Source organism: Kogia breviceps, chromosome X (genome assembly GCF_026419965.1).
Source record: "Kogia breviceps isolate mKogBre1 chromosome X, mKogBre1 haplotype 1, whole genome shotgun sequence".
Lineage (NCBI taxonomy): Eukaryota > Metazoa > Chordata > Mammalia > Artiodactyla > Physeteridae > Kogia > Kogia breviceps.
Window position 1 is genome coordinate 11,095,565 of NC_081330.1, and position 23,391 is coordinate 11,118,955.

General features: G+C 50.8%; 1 protein-coding gene and 1 pseudogene across 2 annotated transcripts; one reads left to right on the forward strand and one right to left on the reverse strand.

The window, feature by feature from the left end:
• Window positions 1-8,301: 8,301 nt before the first annotated feature.
• SOX3 (SRY-box transcription factor 3) lies at window positions 8,302-10,117 on the forward strand. Of its 2 annotated transcripts, XM_059049926.2 has the most exons (2): window positions 8,722-9,317; window positions 9,399-10,117. In XM_059049926.2, exons 1-2 carry the CDS (start codon window positions 8,737-8,739, stop codon window positions 9,640-9,642), a joined length of 825 nt encoding a protein of 274 aa, XP_058905909.1. In that variant the 5' UTR covers window positions 8,722-8,736; the 3' UTR covers window positions 9,643-10,117. The 2 variants fall into 2 exon arrangements, with proteins under 2 accessions (XP_058905908.1, XP_058905909.1); XM_059049925.2 differs by having other exon boundaries at window positions 8,302-10,117.
• A 12,382-nt stretch (window positions 10,118-22,499) lies between these two features.
• LOC131747862 (U6 snRNA-associated Sm-like protein LSm3 pseudogene) lies at window positions 22,500-22,716 on the reverse strand (annotated as a pseudogene).
• Between the last annotated feature and the right edge of the window lie 675 nt (window positions 22,717-23,391).

Here is a 23,391-nt window from a genome sequence, read left to right on the forward strand (position 1 = left end):
CTGGAAGTCTGGTACTCCCCCACATTTCAGCTCAACGGCCCACAACATCACACACCTGAATCCTCCTTCCAAAATGAAAGCCAAGTGCTGTAATACATAGAATCGGACCCATCAAAATAATCATGCAGCTCTCAGGCTGCACAACTTTCAGTTAGTGATCTGTGACCACACGTTGCTGACCTCGGCTATGAAACCTTGTCTTGGGAAGATGATGGTGATTTCCGCCCAGCTCCTGCGGAATTCTTCCTGAAAACAGGCACCATCACATGCAATAGACAAGAGAAACAGTCTCACACTTGCATACTGGTAAGACAGCATCCTCTTTTGTAGGAACCCAAGGGTAGGGAGAATCAAGGGACTTGACTGCCAAGAAAGAGTCCCTTCTTCAGGCTGCCAAGGAAATCAGACGTGGTAACTTTGTGCTCCTTGGCAAACTGCTTTTGGCAACTCTATTCTGACATCCATTTGAACAAAGCAGCAAAGAAGTAAATGCTCAAAAGCCAAAAGCAAACATATTAATTTACTCGATACCAAAACTATGGTAGGAAACCATCAAGTGGAAGCATCATCAACGAGGAATGCATGCCGAAAACAGGCGCGTAAGAACCATTTTGGTAACCATTTTTTTGTTGTTGCTCTTTGGAAATACTTTGAATAACCATCCTAGTGGCTTTACTCCTGTCCATTCCTTCCTTCTAAGTTGGCAGACTATCTCTAGGTTGTTTAAAGGATAAAGGGAATGACACCCCACATGGACAAGTCCATGGTTGTGTTATTTTATTTACATGATTTTATAGTTATGTAAAATATTTCTTTATTTTATAGTGAACAAATCAATCCTCTTCAACTGAATTTTTTTTTAATGATTTTAAGTCCTTTTATTAACACAAAACGAATCAGTAAGTTCCCAGACCAAACCTATAGGATTGCACTATCATTTAGTTCTTCTCCAGAGAATTTACGTAGTGATTCATAAAGATCAGATCGATAAATAAGTATTCTACTTTCAAGGGAAGCAAAGCCTTCCCAACCCATGACTCTATTTTGATGTTTCTAGAACATGCATCTAAAGGCTTATTAACACTCTCCGGTATTATTACCGAATATCTTTCTCATATTATTGGTTTATGTATGTCGAAGGTTTTATTTTGTAGCACACCCTACAAAACGGGATTTTCTTTCTTCTTGCAGGCTAGGTAATTCCACCCAAGTGGTAAAGACTTAGTAATTTTTTAAAATGAAATTATATCTAATGACACGAAACCGACGGGGTTAGCAAATTTCAAAATGCATATTTTAAAAACACAAAGATGTGTAAACCAAATTATGGTCTAAAGGGCACAGAAAAATTATCTGGAGATGGATTTAGCTCTATGAACAATTAAAAACAATACTGAAAGCTGCTCATTTATGTCCCTCCCTTGTCATCACCTTGTCTGGGTCTTTCAATAATGGACTAAGAAATATAGGGGGAAAAAAAAAGCAGGGTTTTCAATATGGTTTTTCTTTGGGGAACAATAAAAACATTAAACTTTATGCATTTAAGTGTCTGTGCACCGAATGGTAGCCCTTTCATGAGAGTCCAGCTTGGGTTTTGTCTGGGTGGGGAAGGGGGAGGGAGTCCGTGAATACCCTCAGAGTCATTTAAAATATATAGTATTAGCTAATTGATGAGAGGACTAAAAACAATAGAAAGTAGGCAGCCTGGCTGCGTGCCAGGAGCAAGGCTTTATGGTGAAATCGAGTTTACATTAGAGGCCTGTTTTTCCCCTTTCCTTATATGAAATGAACAGCTGTAATTGAAAAGCAAGGAGCTCTATGGTTTATAGAAATAGGTGTTGTGAAGAGCCTTGGCCGTCTAATTTTCTTCCTATTGCAGGGCAGGCTTCCATTGTCTGTTTTTTAGAGCTAATTTCTTTTCTGATCAAAAGGCCCACGTCGTTGAAAAGGTAGTAATGACTATTCATTTGGCTGAAGCCTCCATTCTCCAGACTGCAAGCTTTATTTAGAAATGGCTATTTCTTTCTAAAAGGAAAAGCTCATTTATGTCCTCTATAATGTCAATTAAAGTAGAATATATTTTAATTATTTATCCTGAGGAGAAACCTTTTAGGAACTTAATTTAGTATGCCTATGCTATGCAGACACTACAATATGTGAATGTGGAATGATATCTAGGCACATGGGTTTTATTTTATTTTACCACTAATGAATAGTTTATTTGCCACTAATTAACAAGTTAAATCGGCACAATTAGTGTCGGATTTCTTTAATAATATAACTCATAAAGGGATAGCCATTGGAACTAGAAAATAAGGTTGGTTGCTGGCTTTGTAAAGAAACCATTCCACAAAAGGGGCAGGTTTTTTCCCATTAGTAAGGGTTATTGGGACGTTCTGCCCGTTGCTTTTTCAAATGCAAGCCGGGCTGGGCTGGGCCGGGCCGGGCTGGGCCGGGCCGGGCCGGGCTGGGCTTGGGGAGGAAAGATGTTCACAAACAAGGGAAGACGGTGCTAATTACACAAACATAACATTAGCCGAGCCTCCGGGTCGTAACCCGGCGACGCTTTCCGGAGAAATGGAATCGGGGTGACGGCAACCTAGGCGCCCAAACGCCAGCGCGGCCGGGCCTCGCAACACACCTCGCCCTGTCGCACTCTCTGGCCGCCGGCCCGCGCGCAAACGGGGCGGCCCGAGGCTCGGCGGCCTCCATACCTGGCAGGTGGCGGAACGCTCGCCGTTCCCGGGCCGCGCGTCCTCCGCCCGGCTCTCCGTCGCGAGCAGCAGCCCCGGAGCCTCGCTCGTCCGCCACTCGGACGGCGGCGCCGGGCCTCCCGGCACGCGGGCGCTTCTGCGTCTCGGCAGCTCGGGCCGCGCCGCTCGGCGCGGCGGCGGGAAAGCGCGCGCGCAGGGGAACGAGCGTGGCCCCCGGCGGCCTAGGGCGCGCCGCGGTCCCCAGCCTTCCCGGGGCTCTCCCGGGCCGCCGCCGCTCTCGGCTGCGGGACGTGAAAGAGCGGGTCTCCTCCTCTCGCGCCGGGCGCACAACGTAGCCCATAGTAGGTGTGCGGCCCAGGTTTAGTGACATGAAAAGAAATGACGGCCGACAAGACAGGCGAAGGGAACACAGAAATTCCGCGCATCGAATTCCACGGCCCTCCACTCTCTTGAAAGAAAAAGAAAAAGAGAAAAGGCGTGGGGGGGGGGGCTTGGAGGGGGAAACAGCTGAATGCTGCCTTGAGATTTAAAATTTTCTCCAGGGCTCTCTCCCCAGCCCCCAGGCCGCCATCCTGCGCCCCCTACGTCTGGGGCCGATGGGCTTGCCCGGCCACACTGGAGGTGCCTGAAGGTCCAGCGACATTACAGGCACCCTTCCCCGGGAAGCACTGCCGGCCCAATGGACCCGGGCCCCCCGGTCTGAATAAACGTGTGGAACTGAGGGGACTTGGAATAACTCAAGCAGCGTTACGCACTGATAACGATTTTTAGGTTGTTTTCCCTGGCCTGGCCTCTGGCAGGCCACCTCGCCACCGTAGAGGGCCGTGCCTTTGCAGCCACAGAAGGAAGTGGGAAAGGCGACAGGCCCAGCGGGAGGGCAGGCCTGGCCTTAGGGTGCCGGGTGCCGGGAGGCTGTTCCGCAGGGGGCCGGGTTCAGCAGCTCCGAGGGCTGAGCGAGTGCGGAGAGCAGTGGGCTGGGGGCGGGGTGGGGGGGAGAGGCGAAGAGGTCGACGGCAGTGACCCGGAAGACGCTCTGCAAGTGGGACCCAGTTCCCGGGCAGAGTCTTCCTTCCTTCGGGGAGATGGCGGTATTCGGGTTGTGTTTGGCAGTGTTCGGGTTGTGAGGTCGGCGAGAGGGCACTGAAGGCAGAGACTGTCAAATTCCTCGTAGTCGCTCCGCACCTAGGGCAAAGAGAGCTGGAATTCGTATCGTCATACCCTGCGGGTGAAAGGACTCGCCAGGTGTGAGCCTAAGGGACTCCCAGTATGTACCAAGTACAGCTCAGCTAACCAAGGGAATCGAATTCGGAAACTCTCTTGTAAAAGCACACCCTCCCTCCTAAAAAGAGCTACACCAAAGTGCAATAGAATATATTGTACCGCCCACAGGAGACTTTGTGATACCTCGAGGGTCGTGGCACCACGCACTCCGGGAGCTCCTTGTAACCCTTCCTTGGAGAACATTAACTAGGTTATTGTTTGCAAACTGCACCGCCAACCTAGGGAGCTTCAGCTCCTTCCCAGACCTGCAAGAACGAGTGTTTCATTGGGAGCTGCGAGGGGCTGGGGTGGGTTGGGGGAGGAGGATCAAACCGAGAGCTAGAGCTCGAGGTTCTGTGCTGCTTCTTCCACCCCCACTGGACTGCTGGTGACCTTTCCGACCTTTTACAGGAGATGACTTTACAATAGACCCAAGCCTCTGATTTCTTGATCAAGGCCCTCAATCTGTGGCCTAAATACACCCTCTTGGCCAGGAGCCAGAGTAAATAGTCAAGGGTTGTTCTCAAGGAAGAAATAGGAAAAGCTGTCACTAGATAAGCAAACTTTTTTTTTTTTTTTTTTCCCTGCTGAAAAGCAAAGCGTTTCGGAGAGTCGCCAGGATCAGTTCTTCGCACTTCCTCAAAGCCAGACCCCTCGCTGGGCTCGGCTGCACTTGAAAAAAAGCGAACACTCGACTCTATTGTCAGGCCTCGGCCCCCGGAGCGGACACTTGCTACACACCTATCCCATCCCACCCCGCACGCAAAGCCCGCCTCTTCTAAGAGGCAGGGGTCCTAATCGAGCCGCAGACTCAGTAAAAGGGCCCCCTTGAGCCGTTGCTGAGCAGGGATCCACGCGGGCACCCCGGCGCGAGTACTGGGACAGCCCCCCCCTCTGCTCGGCTCTCTACCAGTAGCTCTAAGGCACAACTGCTAAAAGTTTACTTTGCAGCTCTGAGGCTCTTGGGACACCGGCTTTCTGCCAAGGCTCGAGACTGGAGGAAGGCAGAGGAGAAGCGCTCTAGGCGCCCGGAGCCGGCCGGGCCACCCGCGCTAGACCTTGGGTCCCCCGAGTTTAGCCATAACCAGCCCTCTAAGGCGAGCCCCACTTCTGCCCCGCAGCGAAGCCAGCTGCCTCTCCTTGGAGGGTTGGGGCGACCTCGAAGTCCCGCAGGGAGGGAACGGGAGCCTCTGGGTGAAGTTTCCAACCGAAGCCAACAAACGGCGCTGTTGCCGCGCCCTGGGTCCTGGAAGCCCCAGGCCCAGCCCCAGTCCGAGGGAGCCGGAGCTCTCTTGGGAGGGCGGGGAGAAGGGGGAGGGGGTGCTTGGCCGGGTTCCCAGCCCGCCGTCCGGAGCTCTGTATGCCGCCCACGGGCTCCCGGAGGCCCCAAGGGCGAGAGAGCTGCCCAACACGCTCTCTTCTCCGGCAGAGGGTGGAAAGGACTGGTCCTGAACCCCACTGTGTCCCTCTGCTTTCCTCACTGGGTGCAGGGTGCGTGTCGGAGACACCGGTTCGGGCTCCGCTGGCAGTCTTGCCTCCCCGCAGGCCCCGCCTGAACCGAAGACCCTCGGGCCGTATACTTGCCGCGACACTTCTCCCGACCCCCAGCGAAGGTCGCGCCGCTCGGCTGGTGCCTGCGCCGGTACTGCTAGTGGGCTAAGACAACGGGTTTCCCTCCAGCCTTGCCCCCAGTTCCCCACGCCCATAATGGAAACCTCGCTTGATTATTGAAATGGTACTTTGGGCTGAGAACGTTTCCTCGGAAATGTTTCGAAGATAATTCGGTGTGACTCTTACTTGGGGCTGTGCAGACCACCCGAGCTAACGGGCACAGAGAGCGGTTTAATCACGGCCTCCAAGGGAAGCCAGGAGTGTGGGAGAGGGTGTCTGATCCTAGCAAGACTGCCGTAAATCTCGCAGAAGGACGTGATGTGAAAATGAGCTTACCTAAACCGCGGGGTAGGTGTGATCAAGTGACAAACAGCTGGGAGCAGTGAGTAGTTCCCCGGATAATCTGCTGCCGGGAGGAGCGCAGGCCCCGCACTGCATCCCTTGCCTAGGGAAGTACGCAGCCCAGGCGCTGTCACCACAACGGCTTACTTGGGTCCTAAAACTTGGAAAGAATCCTGACATCTGTCAGGCTACTGGACGCCAGGCCTCGCGTCGGTTGGGTAGTTTCCTAAAACGCGCTTCACTTAGCAACAGCCTCAGAGGCCCAGAGAACCCGAGAGGGCATCTGGAGAAGGCGGCAGGAGGGCAGGGCTACTGCACATTGACTTCTTTGGGAGAAGGTGGGTTTGCCTAGGGAATTTTGACCGTGTCAGCCAGTTTGGCAAGAAAACAGGTGCAGGTGGGGATTGGCGATTCATTCCGTTTTCTGAGACTTGCCTTCCAGTCCGTGTCAGCTGAAGTATACACACCCGTGCCCGCGTGCAGATACACACACACACAAGACTCATACACACAACCATCCCAGATAGTTTACTTTAAAACCCTAAATCCGTACACCCGTTCAAATGATCACAGCCCTTGACCGTATACGTTTGCTTCCCCACCCCACCCCCCCGGCCAGATGAGCAAAAGAACGTAGACCAGGCGGAATCCAAACTTAAGGGGCGGGTTTCGAGACCCCAAACTTCCAGGAGGCGTTGCTGCTGGGAGCCGGGATTCCGGTGCCAGCGGTCCGCCGGCCCCAGGGCGGGCTGGCCTTCTCTGCGCCCCTCAAGCCACAACGGCTTACTTTTAAAATTTGTGCAAGAAAGGGGGACATTCCTGGCATGCAGGCTTCCCAGGATCGCCGGGTCTTGCATTAGCACTAAGGGGCTAAAAACCTAGGTTTGGTTTTTTTTTCACACTTAGGATTTACGCCTTTCTTTTGTTTCCCCACCTTTCCACGAGGCGAGGGGGTTGGTGGGCCACATCGTGCAAACACCTTATTTCAGTCTCTGCCACCTCTACCCGCTGGCTTCTCCTTCCCACCCGTCGACCCCGGAGGCTCCGGGAGTTTCAAACGCTGTGCCACTCGCCTGGGCTGGCGGCGGCGGCAGTCGGGGTTCCCTCTCCCCGCAGCCCGGGTTCCCGCGCCGCTAGTCTGGCAGACAACCCGACAGGCGGGTGATGTCGCGCTCTGAGTCTCGCGTCTCGAGGCTCCGGTCAGGAAGGCTGTAAAACAAAAAAGGAGAAGGACGGAATCCGTTAGCAGAGCCTTTTCCCCGGGGAGGCCGCGCGACTGCGCGGCGAGAGCAGCGCTCAGTGGTCCTGGCAGGTGCGCGGCCAGTGGAGGGGGCCCTGCGGTTCGCCCGGAGGACGGCCTCGGCTCCTCTCCGGCCACCGTCCCCCCCCCCCTCCAAGAAACTTTTCTTTCACTTGGAGAGGCTCTGTGTTGCCATGAAAACGGATTTTCCAAGGGGCCCGACCCTCCCCCTCAGGGGCATCGGACTGGAAAAACCGAAATGGCCAGAGAGCAGAGACAAAAAGGGGCCGCTAAGCGGGGGCCCGGAGAAGAGAGCCGAAGCCGGTTCACCCCCTCCGCCCCCCACACACGCCTCGTCGCACCACCGCAGGGGAGCGCCTCCGCCCGGCCGGGGCAGCAGGCGTCTGACTGCTCGCCCTCCCGCAAACCACCGGGAGCCTCGCAGCCCCCGTGCGCTCCGCGGTCCCGAAGCCTGTCTTCCGAGCCCGGGTCCCTGACCCCCGCTCTGTACTGGGCGCGCTGGCCCGGGGCTTCCCAGCGGAGGGTCCAGCTGGACAGGGGCCGATTCCCGGGAGGGCTTCTCGGAGCCGCATCCCGGGGAACCTCCGCTGCACCCTGAGTCCCCAAGCCCGCCTGGGTAGCTGGCTATGCCCAGTGTCCCTAACGCTGGCAGCAGAAGCGGTCAGAGGACCTCCGCGCAGACAGCGGGAAGCTTTGCAGGGTGGACCCGGGACCGGACGCCTCTCATCACTGACAGGGCTGCAAAGTTGTTTTCTGAACCCCATGGGCGCCCCCTGCCCCTCCCCCCTCCGTCACCTCCTCGAGTTTCGTCCTTTCAAACTTTTTGAGACCCTAATTGGTGGTCTCTGAGCGGCTCCCCGGGACTCCCGCCTCCTGAATAACTCTCATCACGTCACCGGGCCCAAGAAGGGCGTGGGGGTGAACGAAAGGACTCCCCGAACTTTTTTTTTCCAGCGGGGCCGAACGGCGGCTTCGTGATGATTGGCCAGGGCGCACCACTGCGAGCCTGTCAATCATCGGGCCTCCCGGGAGCGAGGGGCGGACCGAGCCCCAACCCCGGGGGAATCCGAGCAGGTATATAAGACGCCCGGCTAGCGCCCGGCCAGATTGCGAATGCGACCAGCCCTAGAGAACGCATCAGGTGCGAGTAGCCTGCGGGTTCCCGCTGATTTGGCGCGGAGCACTTCGGCAAGCCTGCCCTTCCTGCCCGACCCGCTGGCCCACCGGCCCCCAAGCGCCCCTCCGACGGAGTCCCCAGGCCTTTTCACCGTGGCCGCTCCAGCCCCGGGAGCGCCTTCTCCTCCCGCCACCCTGGCGCACCTTCTTCCCGCCCCGGCCATGTACAGCCTGCTGGAGACTGAGCTCAAGAACCCCGTGGGGCCACCCACCCCAGCTGCAGGCGCGGGCGGCCCCGCAGCGCCGGGCGGCGCAGGCAAGAGTAGCGCGAACGCAGGCGGCGGCGCGAACGCAGGCGGCGGCAGCGGCGGTGGCGCGAGCGGCGGCGGCGGCGGCGGTGGGGGCAGTGACCAAGACCGGGTGAAGCGGCCCATGAACGCATTCATGGTGTGGTCCCGCGGGCAGCGGCGCAAGATGGCCCTGGAGAACCCCAAGATGCACAACTCTGAGATCAGCAAGCGCTTGGGCGCCGACTGGAAACTGCTGACCGACGCCGAGAAGCGGCCGTTCATCGACGAGGCCAAGCGGCTGCGTGCCGTGCACATGAAAGAATACCCGGACTACAAGTACAGGCCGCGCCGCAAGACCAAGACGCTGCTCAAGAAGGACAAGTACTCCCTGCCCGGAGGCCTGCTGCCCCCCGGAGCCGCGGCCGCGGCCGCCGCCGCTGCCGCCGCCGCCGCCGCCAGCAGCCCGGTGGGCGTGGGCCAGCGCCTGGACACGTACACACACGTGAACGGCTGGGCCAACGGCGCGTACTCGCTGGTGCAGGAGCAGCTGGGCTACGCGCAGCCCGCGACCATGAGTAGCCCGCCGCCGCCGCCCGCGCTGCCGCAGATGCACCGCTACGACATGGCCGGCCTGCAGTACAGCCCCATGATGCCGCCCGGCGCCCAGAGCTACATGAACGCCGCGGCCGCGGCCGCCGCCGCCTCGGGCTACGGGGGCATGGCGCCCTCCGCCGCCGCCGCCGCCGCCGCCTACGGGCAGCAGCCAGCCACCGCCGCCGCCGCCGCCGCCGCCGCCGCCATGAGCCTGGGCCCCATGGGCACGGTGGTGAAGACCGAGCCCAGTTCGCCGCCGCCCGCCATCGCGTCGCACTCGCAGCGCGCGTGCCTCGGCGACCTGCGCGACATGATCAGCATGTACCTGCCGCCCGGCGGGGACGCGGCTGACGCCGCCTCGCCGCTGCCGGGCGGCCGCCTGCACAGCGTGCACCAGCACTACCAGGGCGCCGGGACTGCCGTCAACGGAACGGTGCCGCTGACCCACATCTGAGCACCGGCCTGCGCTCGCCGCTCCTCCGCCCCACCCCGCCCCGCACCCCCGAGTTGGGACGCCTTGTTGTTTAGCTTTGTTTGCCTGGGACTGTTGCCTTGTACCGATGATGGGGAGGACAGAAAGTTTTGCTCTAGCTGTCGGGTTTTGTACAAAAGCAAAAAGGAGACCGGAGCGGCGGAAATGGGACTTTCTCGAGCTCGCCTGCCCCTCTCCGCTGCCCCTCCCTCCCCTTTTGTAGGCTGGGAATCGCTGTGTTGTTTGCAAAGAGAAAGCAGCCCCCCCCCCTCCTCCTCCTCCTGGGTTCCTGGGTTTTTCTGTTGCATTTGAAAATGTTGTTTCGTTAGTTTGCTGTTAGCCGAGGAGTGAGAGGATGGGAGAAACGTACTCTCGGGTGAGGCTAGCCTGAGAACTGCAACGCCTCCTCCCCCAGTCGCGTTGCATCGGTTTTCCTCGTGGGCTTGGGGGGGCGGGGCGGGGCGCTGACCGCTCGGAGCGGCGCGGCAGCCAAAGCAGATGTTAATTTATAGCCAGGTGTGCGTGTGTCTCCCGCCTCGCCGCCCCTGGCCGCGGGACAGCTTCTGTCCAGTCAGCATTTAGGCTAATGAGTTGGTGATTTCTGCCGTGATCTGTTTGATATTTCGTCGCGCTAACGTATTTGGATTTCGTTTGGGTGGTGGGGATAAGGGGCTGTTTTGTTTCAGGTTTTTCAAGGTTTTACTCTGAATTCCTAAACGAGAGATCAATAAATTTTATAACCAACATAATGGAGTCCTGGTAATTTTGCGGGCCTGAAACTTTAGGTGCGGCTTAGGGAGGGGACCATCCCTCGGTATTACGACCGTGGTCCCATACCGGGGCCAGGAGTGGGAGGCTGGGGGAGACGAGTGTGACCTGAAATGGTTCCTTTGTAACTACTGGTGAGCCCAAACACAGAGGCTCCCGATATTTTCAACTGAAACTCCGAGGAGAAAGCGATTTGTCTTCCTGGGAGCGTCTCCTAGGAGCGAGCACACGCCGGCTGAGGCAGGCACCCCGCGGCCACGCACTTGTTGATCGCGGCGGCGGCCACGCGGGGCGGGGAGGGGCCGCCGCGGCCGCGGAAACCGGCCTCCAAAGGGGCACATTTACCTTTGTGCACTGGGGCGGGAAGACACTCGAGCCAAGCCGAACGATTTACAAAACGAAAACCCTTCGGAAATATCAGTTAGCCTATTAAACATAAATGATTACAGGAGTCCCTGGCAGGAAACGAATACATTTCAACCGTGGTAGCTGAAGCGGCCGGAGCCAGCATTCAACGCTGGAAGGTGTGGTTTTTAAAAGTCCACCTTAGACTTTAAAAGGTCTCTCAAACTCCTTCGATGGCTTTTTCTTTTTGACTTGTCAACCCAGTCCACTGACTTGTTTTCTAGAAGAGACTCTCTCATCCCAAGCCTCGAGCCCGCTTTCGATTCCCTCCCTCCCCCTACTCTCCCTCCGTCCCTGACCCTTGGGCATTCCACTGTGCCCCCCGAAAGGCCTTTCGTTTCGCGCCTGGCCACACGGCCCCAGTGTATCTGGGGCCTAGGAAGAAAACAAATAGAACCAGTGTTTTTTTACCCCCTCCTCAGCTGTTTGAGGTGATTTCCTTAATCCCTCTAATCCTGTTACCTCGCTATCCCAGAATAACTAAACTCGGGCTTTCCAATAAGCTCGGCCTGGTGTACTGTTTTTTTATCCTCATCCACTCCTGACCACGGGTTTCTTTGCTTGAGGTCTGCTGGGCTCTGGGCGACAGAATCTCCCGTAAATTGGTCCGAATTCCACATTTCCAACCGGCTTCCTTTGTGCGGGCCAGCCATTCACCTGCGAGCCGGGGCGGGCCTCGGGGGGAGGGGCGGGGGCTTTCTGCGGCTTCGGGGGTCGTGCCCGCTTTTTACACATCCCTGCGGATCCCGGAGGCCAAGCTCACCACGCCTCTCCGAGAAAGGTCGGGTCTCCCAGGGAAGGCAGCAGCACCCCCTCCCCTGCAGACGCTGGCACTGCAGCCCTCCACACGCCGCACCCCACCCCCGACTGTACCGCACGGGGTGGGAGGGCTCCCAGCGGTGATTTACAGACCCGGGCGCGTCGCCCTACAGCCGGCGCTCCCCGACCCGGGCCTGCTGCGTCCGGCGTGGCGAGGCCTCGGTACCACTCCCTCCTCTCCCCGTCCCAGGGCCACGGACCTCGGGCCCCTCCGAGCCGGTCGGTGCCGCAGCCTTGCTGCAATGATCGGAGCAAAGTCACAGGCTGCCAGGTCCCCCCTCCCCGGTGCTCCACGTCCCAGGGGCGGGAGGAAAGTCTCTTGTCATATCCACGCCCCTATTCATATCTTTCACAGTGTTTGGGCCTTCATAAAATACCTGTCCGTAGGTGACTCTGGGTTCAGATTGCTAGCAATTGTGGACACAAGTTCGGTCTGAAAGACTCCAGGAAAGGGAGGGTGAAAACAAGCAATTCCGCCCCACCGAGGGGGCGGTGCCAACGCGGGAATAAACTGACATTGCTTCTTTCCAAGAGTCCATTGTGCTCTGCCTTCTCAGAGGTGCCAGGGTCACCCTTTCAGCCGGTCTCACACGCTGCTTACTCCCTCCTTAAACATCCACGGCTTTGTGCTCTACTTTGTCTGATTTCCAAATTGCCTTTAAGAGAAAGGATTTCATCAATCAGCACATTTGGAGGACTGAAATATAGATGAAAGATAATTGTTTTTTAACTTCAGCAACAGGGAAGAGAACTGAACTGAACTGGAGTGAAACTTCCATCCTCTAGGCCAGAGTTTTCCGACTAGAGCATCCCCTCCCCCCTCCCACTGCTCCCCTGCTTCTACTGGGACAGTTGGCCCTTAATCTGTTTTATAGATTAGGGTTCTGGTAAAATTTAATTTGAAATAAGGGTTCCGCTGCTTAAATGGCAACAATAGCGAAATCCGGTCAAGCCCCCACTCCTGCCTTTTTGGGCTTGTTTTACATATGAGAAAACTGGCCCCTACAGGGGAAATGACAGCACTCAAGGTTGCTTAGCTGGTTCTCTGGCTGCCCAGCGGAGCCAGACTCGCAGGCCTGGAGGGCTCTCCGCTCTGCCACAAGATGGAGAGAAACCGCTGAAATGCCAGGCCCAGCTGCCGCTCAAGCCCTTAATCCAGCGGGGTCTCTAGAGAAAGGAGGTAATTCCTGACACACAGACACCTAGCGGCCACTGCTCTGCGAATGGAGAAGTGACGTGGGGAGCGCGGGGTCCTCACAGAGGGAAAAGCACGGCCCATCCTTTACGGCCCCTGATAGGAGCAGAGTTACCTCTTGATGGGGATTTTCCTACATAGACATTTTCTTTCCTGGCTTCTCTATACATCTCCCCTATAAGGGGAGAGGGCATGCAAAATGCAGGTAAAGATGTATAAACAAAGACGTTCATACAGACCTCCTTGCAATGGTAAAAGTTACACACAACCCAAGTCTTCAACAGACAGGAAAAGGTTATGTAAAACATGTTTTCAAAAAATGAGACTACTTTGCAGGTATTAAAAATTGTGTGTGGAGAGGTTTTAATGACACAGGGAAATGCTTAAAACACAAAGTGAAAAGATCAAGATGCACGAAAGTACATTCAGTATGTATGACCTATTTAAAAATAAGTACATATGACGGGGAAAATATACAAAAATGCAGGGTAGGGGTATGAATACTGGTTAATCTTCCTTCTATTTATTCGTACTTTCCAATTTTCTCTGATAGGATTGTATTCCTTTTGTCACCAGAAAAGGCAGCTTTAAAACATATTCTCTCCCAGTCACAAATACAGAAATGTGTCTCCTTGTGAAAGACGCATCCCTTCGTTCGTTTGGGGGCGAGGAGAGGGCAGGGGGCCCCAGCAGCAGAAATTCCCTAGCTCTCCTCCGGTTCGGGGCTGCAGGGAACACACCAGAGCAACCCCCTGCCAAGCGCCCTCCTCAGTAAGCGGGAACAGGAGCAGATTAGTGACAGCTCCGTCATTCTTCAGACCCACTCACTGGAGAAAAAGACCTCCTTGGGAGCCAAGCTGCACGGCCTGGGCCGCGGGAAGCAGGGCCCATCGAGGAACCAGAAGGCACGTAAACCCAGGGGCCTGAGCAACTCTCACGGCCCTTCTTGGGAGGGGGCTGGAGAGCAAGCCCAGGGGGTGGGGCCGGGGCCGGGCAGAGAAGGGGCTGGGTGAGCACCCAGCCAGCATCCGTGCAGCTGAATGGAACCCAAGAAGCTGTGTCCCTTCTCCCCATCACCACCATCTTCAGCCACAGCACCGTCACTGCCTGCTGTTCACCCTGCGTCTGCGCTGCTCCCCACCGAGCCATTCTCCCTGGAGCGTTCCCTCCCCTTTTCAAACAGAAATCCTATCGCCGTCACTCCCCTTCTTCGTAATCTTCTGGTGGCTTCCTATGGATTGCTCTTAGAAAAAATGTCCCAACTCCTCCAAAGCTTTGCCTGATCAACTCGGTGCCTCCCTCCTTCAACACTCTCCCCCAGGATCCCACTGAGAAACGTTTGTTGAATAAATAAATCATGGTTCCTGATGGTTTCATATCTAAATAAATTCTGAAGTCCAGTAATCTTCTCAGATACAGATTATTATGCACAGTGCATATTTTCTTTTGCGTCTGCAGGGGTCCCCCAAATCTCCACATCAAGCGCAGATTTCCTGACAATTAAAACAAAAATCTACTAGCAAAAGTACATAATTCCTGCCTCAGGGCTTTTGAACTCGCTGTTCCCTTTTCCTGGAATGTTCTTTCCCAAGCTCTTCCCTCAAATGGTTCAATGTCCTCTGGAAGATCTCAGTTCAAACATCACTTGTGGGAAGGCTTCCCTGATGCTCTTCTCCAGAACAAGACAGGCCTCCTGTTTTAAGCTCTCACAGCACTGGACACCTCTTTCCAGCACTGATGCCAACGGTCATTGTACGTTTATTTGCATGATCTTGCCTATCATTGGTCTAGCTCCCAGTCTGTAAGTTCCTTGAGGGCAAAGACTGTGCCTGGTTTGTTCACCGATACCTAGCACAATGCCTATTCCATATTAGGCTCTCAAAGATAATGTGGAGTGTTTGCTGCATGTTTAAGGAATGGGGGCTCTGGGGGCTTGAAAATAACGGGATGAGTGGAAGCCAGTGAAAATCAAGACAATCTGTCACATTGGCTCCATCCCTTACCAGCTGTAGGCGGTGAGGACATCACTTACACGGAGCCTCAAGTGTGAACAACAGTCTCTGGATTGTTTTGAGGATTCAAAAAAAAAAAAAAAAGATGCTTTGAGAGCTGAGCGCAGTGTCGGGCACACAGCTTTGTGCAGTATGTGTTAGTGATGACTGTCACCTTTCTTAGGAACCTCTGTTGACTCTTCAGGGAGGAGCTAGTACTCTCTGGTCTGATTGTGTATTCTCCACCATCACAAGTGATGTTTCTCATTGCTGAGGCCAGTTCTTGCTACAGAAAGAAGGCAAAATAAAACACCACCATTAAAAATGAACAAATCATATGACAGCAAAAACATAAACACAAAATAATAAAGTGGACTTCCTCAAAATTAAACATTTTTGCTTCAAAGGACACCATCAACAAAGTAAGAGACAAACCACAGAATAGGAAAAAAAATACGTACAAATCATATGTCTGATAAGGTGCTTGTATCTAGACTATATACAGACTTAAAACTCAATATTAAAAAACCAAATCACCCAATTAAAAATGGGCAAAGGGCTTGAATAGGCATTTTTTCCAAAGGGAATATACAAATGGGCAACAAGCACATGAAAAGATGCTCAACATCATTTGTCATCAGAGAGCTGCAAATCAAAGCCATGATGAGGTACCACTTTATGTTAACTAGGACGGCAGTAATAATTCTTTAAAAATAGGCAACAACAAGTGTTGCCGAGGATGTAGAGAAATTGAATCTTTATATAGTGCTGGTGGAAATGTAAAGTGGTAAAGCCACTTTGGAAAACAGGCTGACAATTCTTCAAAAAGTTAAACATCACGTTACCATAGGACCCAGAAATTCCACTCCTAGGGATAAGAAAAACATAGGTGCACACAAAAATGTGCACACTGATGTTCATAGTGGCATTATTCATAATAGCCAAAAAGTGGAAACAACCTAATTGCCTATCAACTGATTAATGGATGAATAAAATGTGGTATATCCATACAATGGAGTATTATTCAGCAATAAAAAGAAATCGAGTACTTGCATATATACAAGGTTAGTATATGCACATGTATTACCTAGCTCTGTCAGCTGATGAGAAGGCCAAGAAACAATGACATGCCAGTAGCAACAAACACATCTAGAATCCACATCTTAGTTTCTAACATCATTCTTCAATGGAAGGAACTAGGGATCTTTGGGAACATGATTGCTTCTAGATCTAGAACTGGAGCCAGAAATATGCAAAATGAGTCTGGAGCATCCTGCAGTGCCAGAAAGTAAGGTAAGGTAAGAAAGAAGGCAAGGTTGCTTCCATGTCCTGGCTATTGTAAATAGAGCTGCAATGAACATTGTGGTACATGACGCTTTTTGAATTATGGTTTTCTCAGGGTATATACCCAGTAGTGGGATTGCTGGGTCATATGGTAGTTCTGTTTTTAGTTTTTTAAGGAACGTCCAAACTGTTCTCCATAGTGGCTGTATCAATTTACATTCCCACCAGCAGTGCAAGAGGGTTCCCTTTTCTCCACACCCTCTCCAGCATTTATTGTTTGTAGATTTTTTGAGGATGGCCATTTTGACCGGTGTGAGGTGATACCTCATTGTAGTTTTGATTTGCATTTCTCTAATGATTAAGATGTTGAGCATTCCTTCATGTGTTTGCTGGCAATCTGTATATCTTCTTTGGAGAAATGTCTATTTAGGTCTTCTGCCTATTTTTGGATTGGGCTGTTTGTTTTTTTGATATTGAGCTGCATGAGCTGCTTGTAAATTTTGGAGATTAATCCTTTGTCCGTTGCTTCATTTGCAAATATTTTCTCCCATTCTGAGGGTTGTCTTTTCATCTTGTTTATGGTTTCCTTCAATGTGCAAAAGCTTTCAAGTTTCATTAGGTCCCATTTGTTTATTTTTGTTTTTATTTCCATTTCTCTAGGAGGTGGGTCAAAAAGGATCTTCCTGTGATTTATGTCATAGAGTGTTCTGCCTATGTTTTCCTCTAAGAGTTTGATAGTGTCTGGCCTTACATTTAGGATTTAACCCAGTTTGAGTTTATTTTTGTGTTTGGTGTTAGGGAGTGTTCTAATTTCATACTTTTACATGTACCTGCCCAGTTTTCCCAGCACCACTTATTGAAGAGGCTGTCTTTTCTCCACTGTATATTCTGGCCTCCTTTATCAAAGATAAGGTGACCATGTGTGCGTGGGTTTATCTCTGGGCTTTCTATCTTGTTCCATTGCTCTGTATTTCTGATTTTGTGCCAGTACCATACTGTCTTGATTACTGTAGCCTCGTAGTAGAGTCTGAAGTCAGGGAGCCTGATTCCTCCAGCTCCATTTTTCGTTCTCAAGATTGCTTTGGTTATTCGGGGTCTTTTGTGTTTCCATACAAATTGTGAAATTTTTTGTTCTAGTTCTGTAAAAAAATGCCAGTGGTAGTTTGAGAGGGATTGCATTGAATCTGTAGATTGCTTTGGGTAGTAGAGTCATTTTCACAATGTTGATTCTTCCAATCCAAGAACATGGTATATCTCTCCATCTATTTGTATCATCTTTAATTTCTTTCATCAGTGTCTTATAATTTTCTGCATACAGGTCTTTTGTCTCCTTAGGTAGGTTTATTCCTAGATATTTTATTCTTTTTGTTGCCATGGTAAATGGGAGTGTTTTCTTAATTTCACTCTCAGATTTTTCATCATTAGTGTATAAGTATACCAGAGATTTCTGTGCATTAATTTTGTATCCTGCTACTTTACCAAATTCATTGATTAGCTCTAGTGGTTTTCTGGTAGCATCTTTAGGATTCTCTATGTATAGTATCATCTCATCTGCAAACAGTGACAGCTTTACTTCTTCTGGAAAAGAGTAACTTTGCAGAGGAGAAATCTAACAAACACTACCTCAGCCAGAAGATCACAGTCAACATCAGCAGTGACAAGTCATGCTGATAGTATGTATGTTGATGTGATGTGATAAAAATGGCACTTTTCCTTTGTGGCCTTCCTCCCCCAAACCCATAATCAATCTAATCATGAGAAAAACATCTGACAAATCCCAGTTGAGGATACTCTACAAAATATGTGACCAGAAATCCTCAAAACTGTCAAGGTCATCAAAAACAAGGAAAGTCTGAGAGACTGTCATAGCCAAGAGTAGCCTAGGGAGACATTGCGATTCAACGTAATGTAAATGTATTTGGGTATCCTTTATAGGATCCTGGAACAGTACCATGACTTTAGGTAAAAACTGAAGAAATCTGAATAAAGCATGAGTTTATTTAGTAATAATGTATCACTGTTGGTTCATGAATGTAATACACATACCATACTATTGTAAGATGTTAATAATTGAGAAAACGGGGTATGGCAGTATATAGGAAATCTCTGTACTATAGTCTCAATTTTTCTGTAAATCTAAAACTGTTCTAAAAAGTAAAGTTTATTTTATCTATGTTTGTTTGTTTGTTTGTTTACTTATTGGCTGCACGTGGCTTGTGGGATCCTAGTTCCCCGACCAGGGGATCCCTGACCACGGCAGTTGAAAGCGCCGAGTCCTCACCATCGGAGCACCAGGGAATTCCTGTAAAGTTTATTTTAAAGAAATAAACGAAGTATTGATACATATTACAACAGGGATGAACCTTGAAAACACTACGCTAAGTGAAAAAAGCCAGTCACTAAAGACTACACATTGTATGACTCCATATATGTGAATGTCTAGAATAGGCACATCCTTAGAGACAGAAAGTAGATTAGTGGTTGCCTAGGGCTGGAGGGATTGAGAGGAACTGGAGAGTGACTGTTAATGGGTACAGGGTTTCGTTTTGGGGTGATGAAAAAGTTCTAAAATCAATTGTGATGATGGTTGCACAGCTCTTTGAATATACTAAAAACCATTGAATCGTACATTTTGCATAGATGAGTTTTTCGGTATTGAATTATATCTCAATAAAGCAGCTATTAAAAAAAACAAGAACAAAACACCCTCATGGATGATGGTAGCAGAGGTGTTTGGGAGGCAGAGTGTTCAGTCCTAAGTGCTGCTGTACATACCAGATGCTACCTCAAAGTCAAATGCATTCTCCTAACCTAGTCTGTTATAGCAGGAAGAGTCCTCAGAAATCCCAGTCAAGCACCCTCATTTTACATTGAGGGAAACTGTGGCCCAGAGGAATCCAAACAGGACAAGGTCACTTCGCTTGTTTTTGTTTGTTTGTTTTTTAAAAAATTTATTTATTTATTTATTGGCTGCGCTGGGTCTTCGTTGCTGTGCGCAGGCTCTCTCTAGTTGCAGCGAGCAGGGGCTACTCTTCGTTGCGGTGCGCGGGCTCTCAACATGGAGGCTTCTCTTGTTGCGGAGCACGGGCTCTAGGCACATGGGCTTCAGTAGTTGTGGCACGCGGTCTCAGTAGTTGTGTCTCGCAGCCTCTGGAGCACAGGCTCAGTAGTTGTGGTGCACGGGCTTAGTTGCTCCGCGGCATGTGGGATCTTCCCAGACCAGGGCTCGAACCCGTGTCCCCTGCATTGGCAGGCGGGTTCTTAACCAATGCGTCACCAGGGAAGTCCCCATTTAGCTTGTTTATGCCAGATGGCATGAACTAGCACTTGGGTATCCTGTCTCTCTGTTCAATGATTTTTACAACTATCTCCCAAGCTGCCTTTAAGAAGGTTGGCTGTTTCTAGCCACCTTGACAGTGAACCTCTTCTCAGTTGGAGGGTAGATGGAAAAGATCAAATCATTACCAAAAGAAAAACAAAATAATCTTTTCCGGGAATTCCCTGGCGGTCCAGTGGTTAGGACCTCATGCTTTCACTGCCAAGGGCCTGGGGTTCAATCTGTGGTTGGGGAACTAAGATCCCACAAGCCGCATGGTGTATCCAAAAAAAAGAAATCTTTTCAGTTACTCAAAACCTAGATTAAATCTCCAACTGGTTCTTGTGGTAGCAGCTCTGCTCACAACTCATTTTAAGCACTTGTGTGTGTGTGTGTGTGTGTGTGTGTGTGTGTGTGTGTGTGTGTTACGTGGGCCTCTCACTGTTGTGGCCTCTCCCGTTGCGGAGCACACGCTCCAGACGCGCAGGCTCAGTGGCCATGGCTCACGGGCCCAGCCGCTCCGCGGCATGTGGGATCTTCCCGGACCGGGGCACGAACCCGTGTCCCCTGCACTGGCAGGCGGATTCTCAACCACTGCGCCACCAGGGAAGCCCCTCATTTTAAGCACTTTGTGTGTTAAAGGAAACCTTCACTGAGAAAAAGGGCTCCTGTTTTTTAAAAAGTAATTAAGAGCTCATTTACTTTTAAAATATGTTATTCTCTATGGAAATGTCAGGAAAATTGAGCAGAAGTTTACATTTGCCTGGATATTTTACTCTTAGATTTTATTAATACCCATTTATATGTGCAACTTGGAAATTCCTGATGAGCAAAAAAAACAAAAAATGTATAATACTTAGTAGACATTATTCAAAACATTTACTGAGTGTTAACTTTTATTTAAATATGAAACCATCAGGGACTTTTGAAATGTGTTTGAAAAGCTTTGCCAAAGCCCACGATTTATTTATCCCATCAACATTTTGAAGGCATCCTATGTGTCAGGAAGCGTGCAAGGATCTGGGGACAACAGGAAGTTAGCGGCTCACAATATGGGGTTGGAGAGGCAAAGTCAACAGGGACTCTGTCTTGAGACAGAATGAAATGGGAGCCATTCCACCAAAGAGCCAGGGTATGCGAGAGGGGCCAGAGAAGGGGCTTCCTGGAGAAGAGATGGTTTAAGCTGCACCTTCTACAGCATGTAGGACTTTTTTAGGAAGAGGAGTGGCGGACACTTCAGGCTGATAGAACAGCATGAGAAAGACACGCGGTCATACACCTTGGAGTCAGGGAACTTCGAGTGGTTACATAGCATGGCTGCAGAGAAAGTGGGTGGAGAGATGTTGTGGGAATTGAGGCTGGAGTGGTAGAAAAGGGTCCTACTTGTGGGCCGTGAATGCCGCACTAAGGTCCTTGATCCTGTACTCAGTGGGAACCACAAAAGGATTTTGTTCAGTGCTTTATAAAGATCAAGCTGATGGTGGTGTGGAGGACACACTGGCGACAGAAGAGACTGGAGGCAGGGAGGTTAGCCAAGAGGTTGTTTCATTTTGCTTCAGGCAAGAGAGAAAGACCTGTCCGGGCACCGTGGCAGTGAAACTGAGAAGTGGTAGTATCCAGACACAGGAATCTCTGTGGCCCCTCGGCTGGGGGTACACAAAGAGGGAGGTGGTGTAAACAGAGAACACAAGAAACGGAGCATAAGTTTTTTTTTTTTTTTAAGTGAAGAGGATGACGTTTTATAAGTAACTTTAGTTTGGTGCTACAGGATTCTGTACACAACTACAATCACTCATAGACAGATCACTTTTGTGCATACGGCTCCATCAAATTTAATGTGGTTTCGTATGGTAATAAAAGCCAATTCCGGGCTTCCCTGGTGGCGCAGTGCTTGAGAGTCCGCCTGCCGATGCAGGGGACATGGGTTCGTGCCCCGGTCAGGGAGGATCCCACATGCCGCAGAGCGGCCGGGCCCGTGAGCCACGGCCGCTGAGCCTGCGCGTCCAGAGCCTGTGCTCCGCAACGGGAGAGGCCACAGCAGTGAGAGGCCCGCATACCGCAAAAAAAATAAAAATAAAAAAAAATTAATTTAAAAAAGCCAATTCCATCTACTAACATTGCTCACTTGAATTCACTCTACTTGCTGCTTTATTAATTGTTCAATTGAAATATCATGGATCGTTTGCAAGTACACAGTTTGAAATCTTCAGAATTAGTCTGTGCACCCTATTCTAAAAAGACCTCTAAGGTGCCTTCTACCTTTAAGAATCTTCTGCCAGCCTCTCTGTGCAGGAACGGGATATCTGTAATGTCAAAAGCCCCAAGCAGTTCAGCAAAACTGGAATGGTAACAAGCTTCTGTGCTCACACCCTGGGTAGGATAGTAGTGTCAACACCTCCAGCAGAGCTGATAGAGCTGTCTTTCAGTCTGTCTGCAGGCTCTGTTTACATTCTGCAGGTTAGCTAAAAACACTCTCACCACCACCAACCCCTGAAAAAGATCTCTGGGTCAACTTGACATCTAGACTCTCCATGTACTATATTTCTTCCTGTAACAAGCTCTACTGCTATGCTACTTTATATGATTTCTTTGCAAAGAGTAAATTAGGCTGAGTGTGTAAACAACATATAAACTCTAGAGATGTTCCCAATAATTACAAGCAGTAGAAATCAACAGCAGATTCGCTTGCAGTCTTGCAACTGGAACTTGTCCCATTTGGAGAGGCTCAGGTAGACCTGAAAGGTGGAGAGATTCACTAATATTTGGAGTCTTTAGTGAGGTAAAACTGGGATGCAAATATGGCTGCAAAGCAAACGAAAAGTATTTTATTTTTCTGCATCTTGCTGGTCACATGGATTGAAAGGGTTGGAGAAAAATAAAAATGCCACTTAGCTTAAGAATTTGTGAGTTGTCTGCAAATCAACTTATTTCAGGAGTGGAAGAATTCTTGGTTATTTCTTAATATAAAAGTGTATGCCAGTTTGTCTTTTGAATATCTTCTACATTTAAAGAGGCAATCATACAAAATCTCCTGTTTTCCACACTGGATAAATTCTTTGTTTCAGTCAACTGTCAGTGGCGGGGCAACTAGCACACCACCATCTCCCCAGACAAAGAGCATCGGAATATTCCATTTTGTTGATTTATATGTCTGTTCATATATTTCCTCATCAGTTTCTATAGTTGTCACAGATTCGCTCATCCAGGCTGAGCCTGCGAAGATCCAGGGGTTCTACCATGGTGTTGGTAGTTCGTTGCTGGTCCACGTGGTCCACCATGTTTCAAACCCGGAAAAGTATTTTAGAATGGGATGTAACTGCTTGGGAGAAGACATATTGGGTGGGCCAAAACGTTCATTCGGGTTTTTCTGTAACATCTTACAAAGACCTGAGCGAACTTTTTGGCCAGCCCAATGCATAGACCACACACACACACACACACACACACACACACAAGACCGACACTTGTCTGATGATAAAGGACAGTCTCTTAACTGTTGAACATCTCCGGGTTCTGGCCTTGGTTTCTGCACGTTCCGAGCTCCCCTCCACTGATCTTCCCCAAAGCTCGGTCTGTATGGTTTTCCTGAGGCTCGGACCTTTGGACCCAACTGTCTCTGCCTCTTGACTATATTTGCTGGTGTGTCCCACGGTCACTCAAACTTTGGCTGGACCAAACTAACTCATCATTTTGCTCCCCAAACCAGCACCTTCCACTCTATTTTCCATCTCAGTTAAAGAGCACTCTTGTCTGCCTAGACATTTCTTTCCCCCTCACGCTCTAACCCAACTTCCTACCATTTCCAGAATCAATCTGTTCTTCCCTCCCATTGCCTTGGTTGGGTCTTGCTGTTACTTATCCGTTGCTGTGTAAGAGATGGCCCCAAATGTTAGCAGTATAAAACAACAGATACTAATTACTCACCATTTCCGTCGCCAGGAATCCAGGCCCAG

What these genes read in the sequence shown, in the direction of transcription:
- SOX3 (XM_059049925.2), top strand. Translation starts at nt 8,302, where the DNA reads ATGCGACCAGCCCTAGAGAACGCATCAGGTGCGAGTAGCCTGCGGGTT.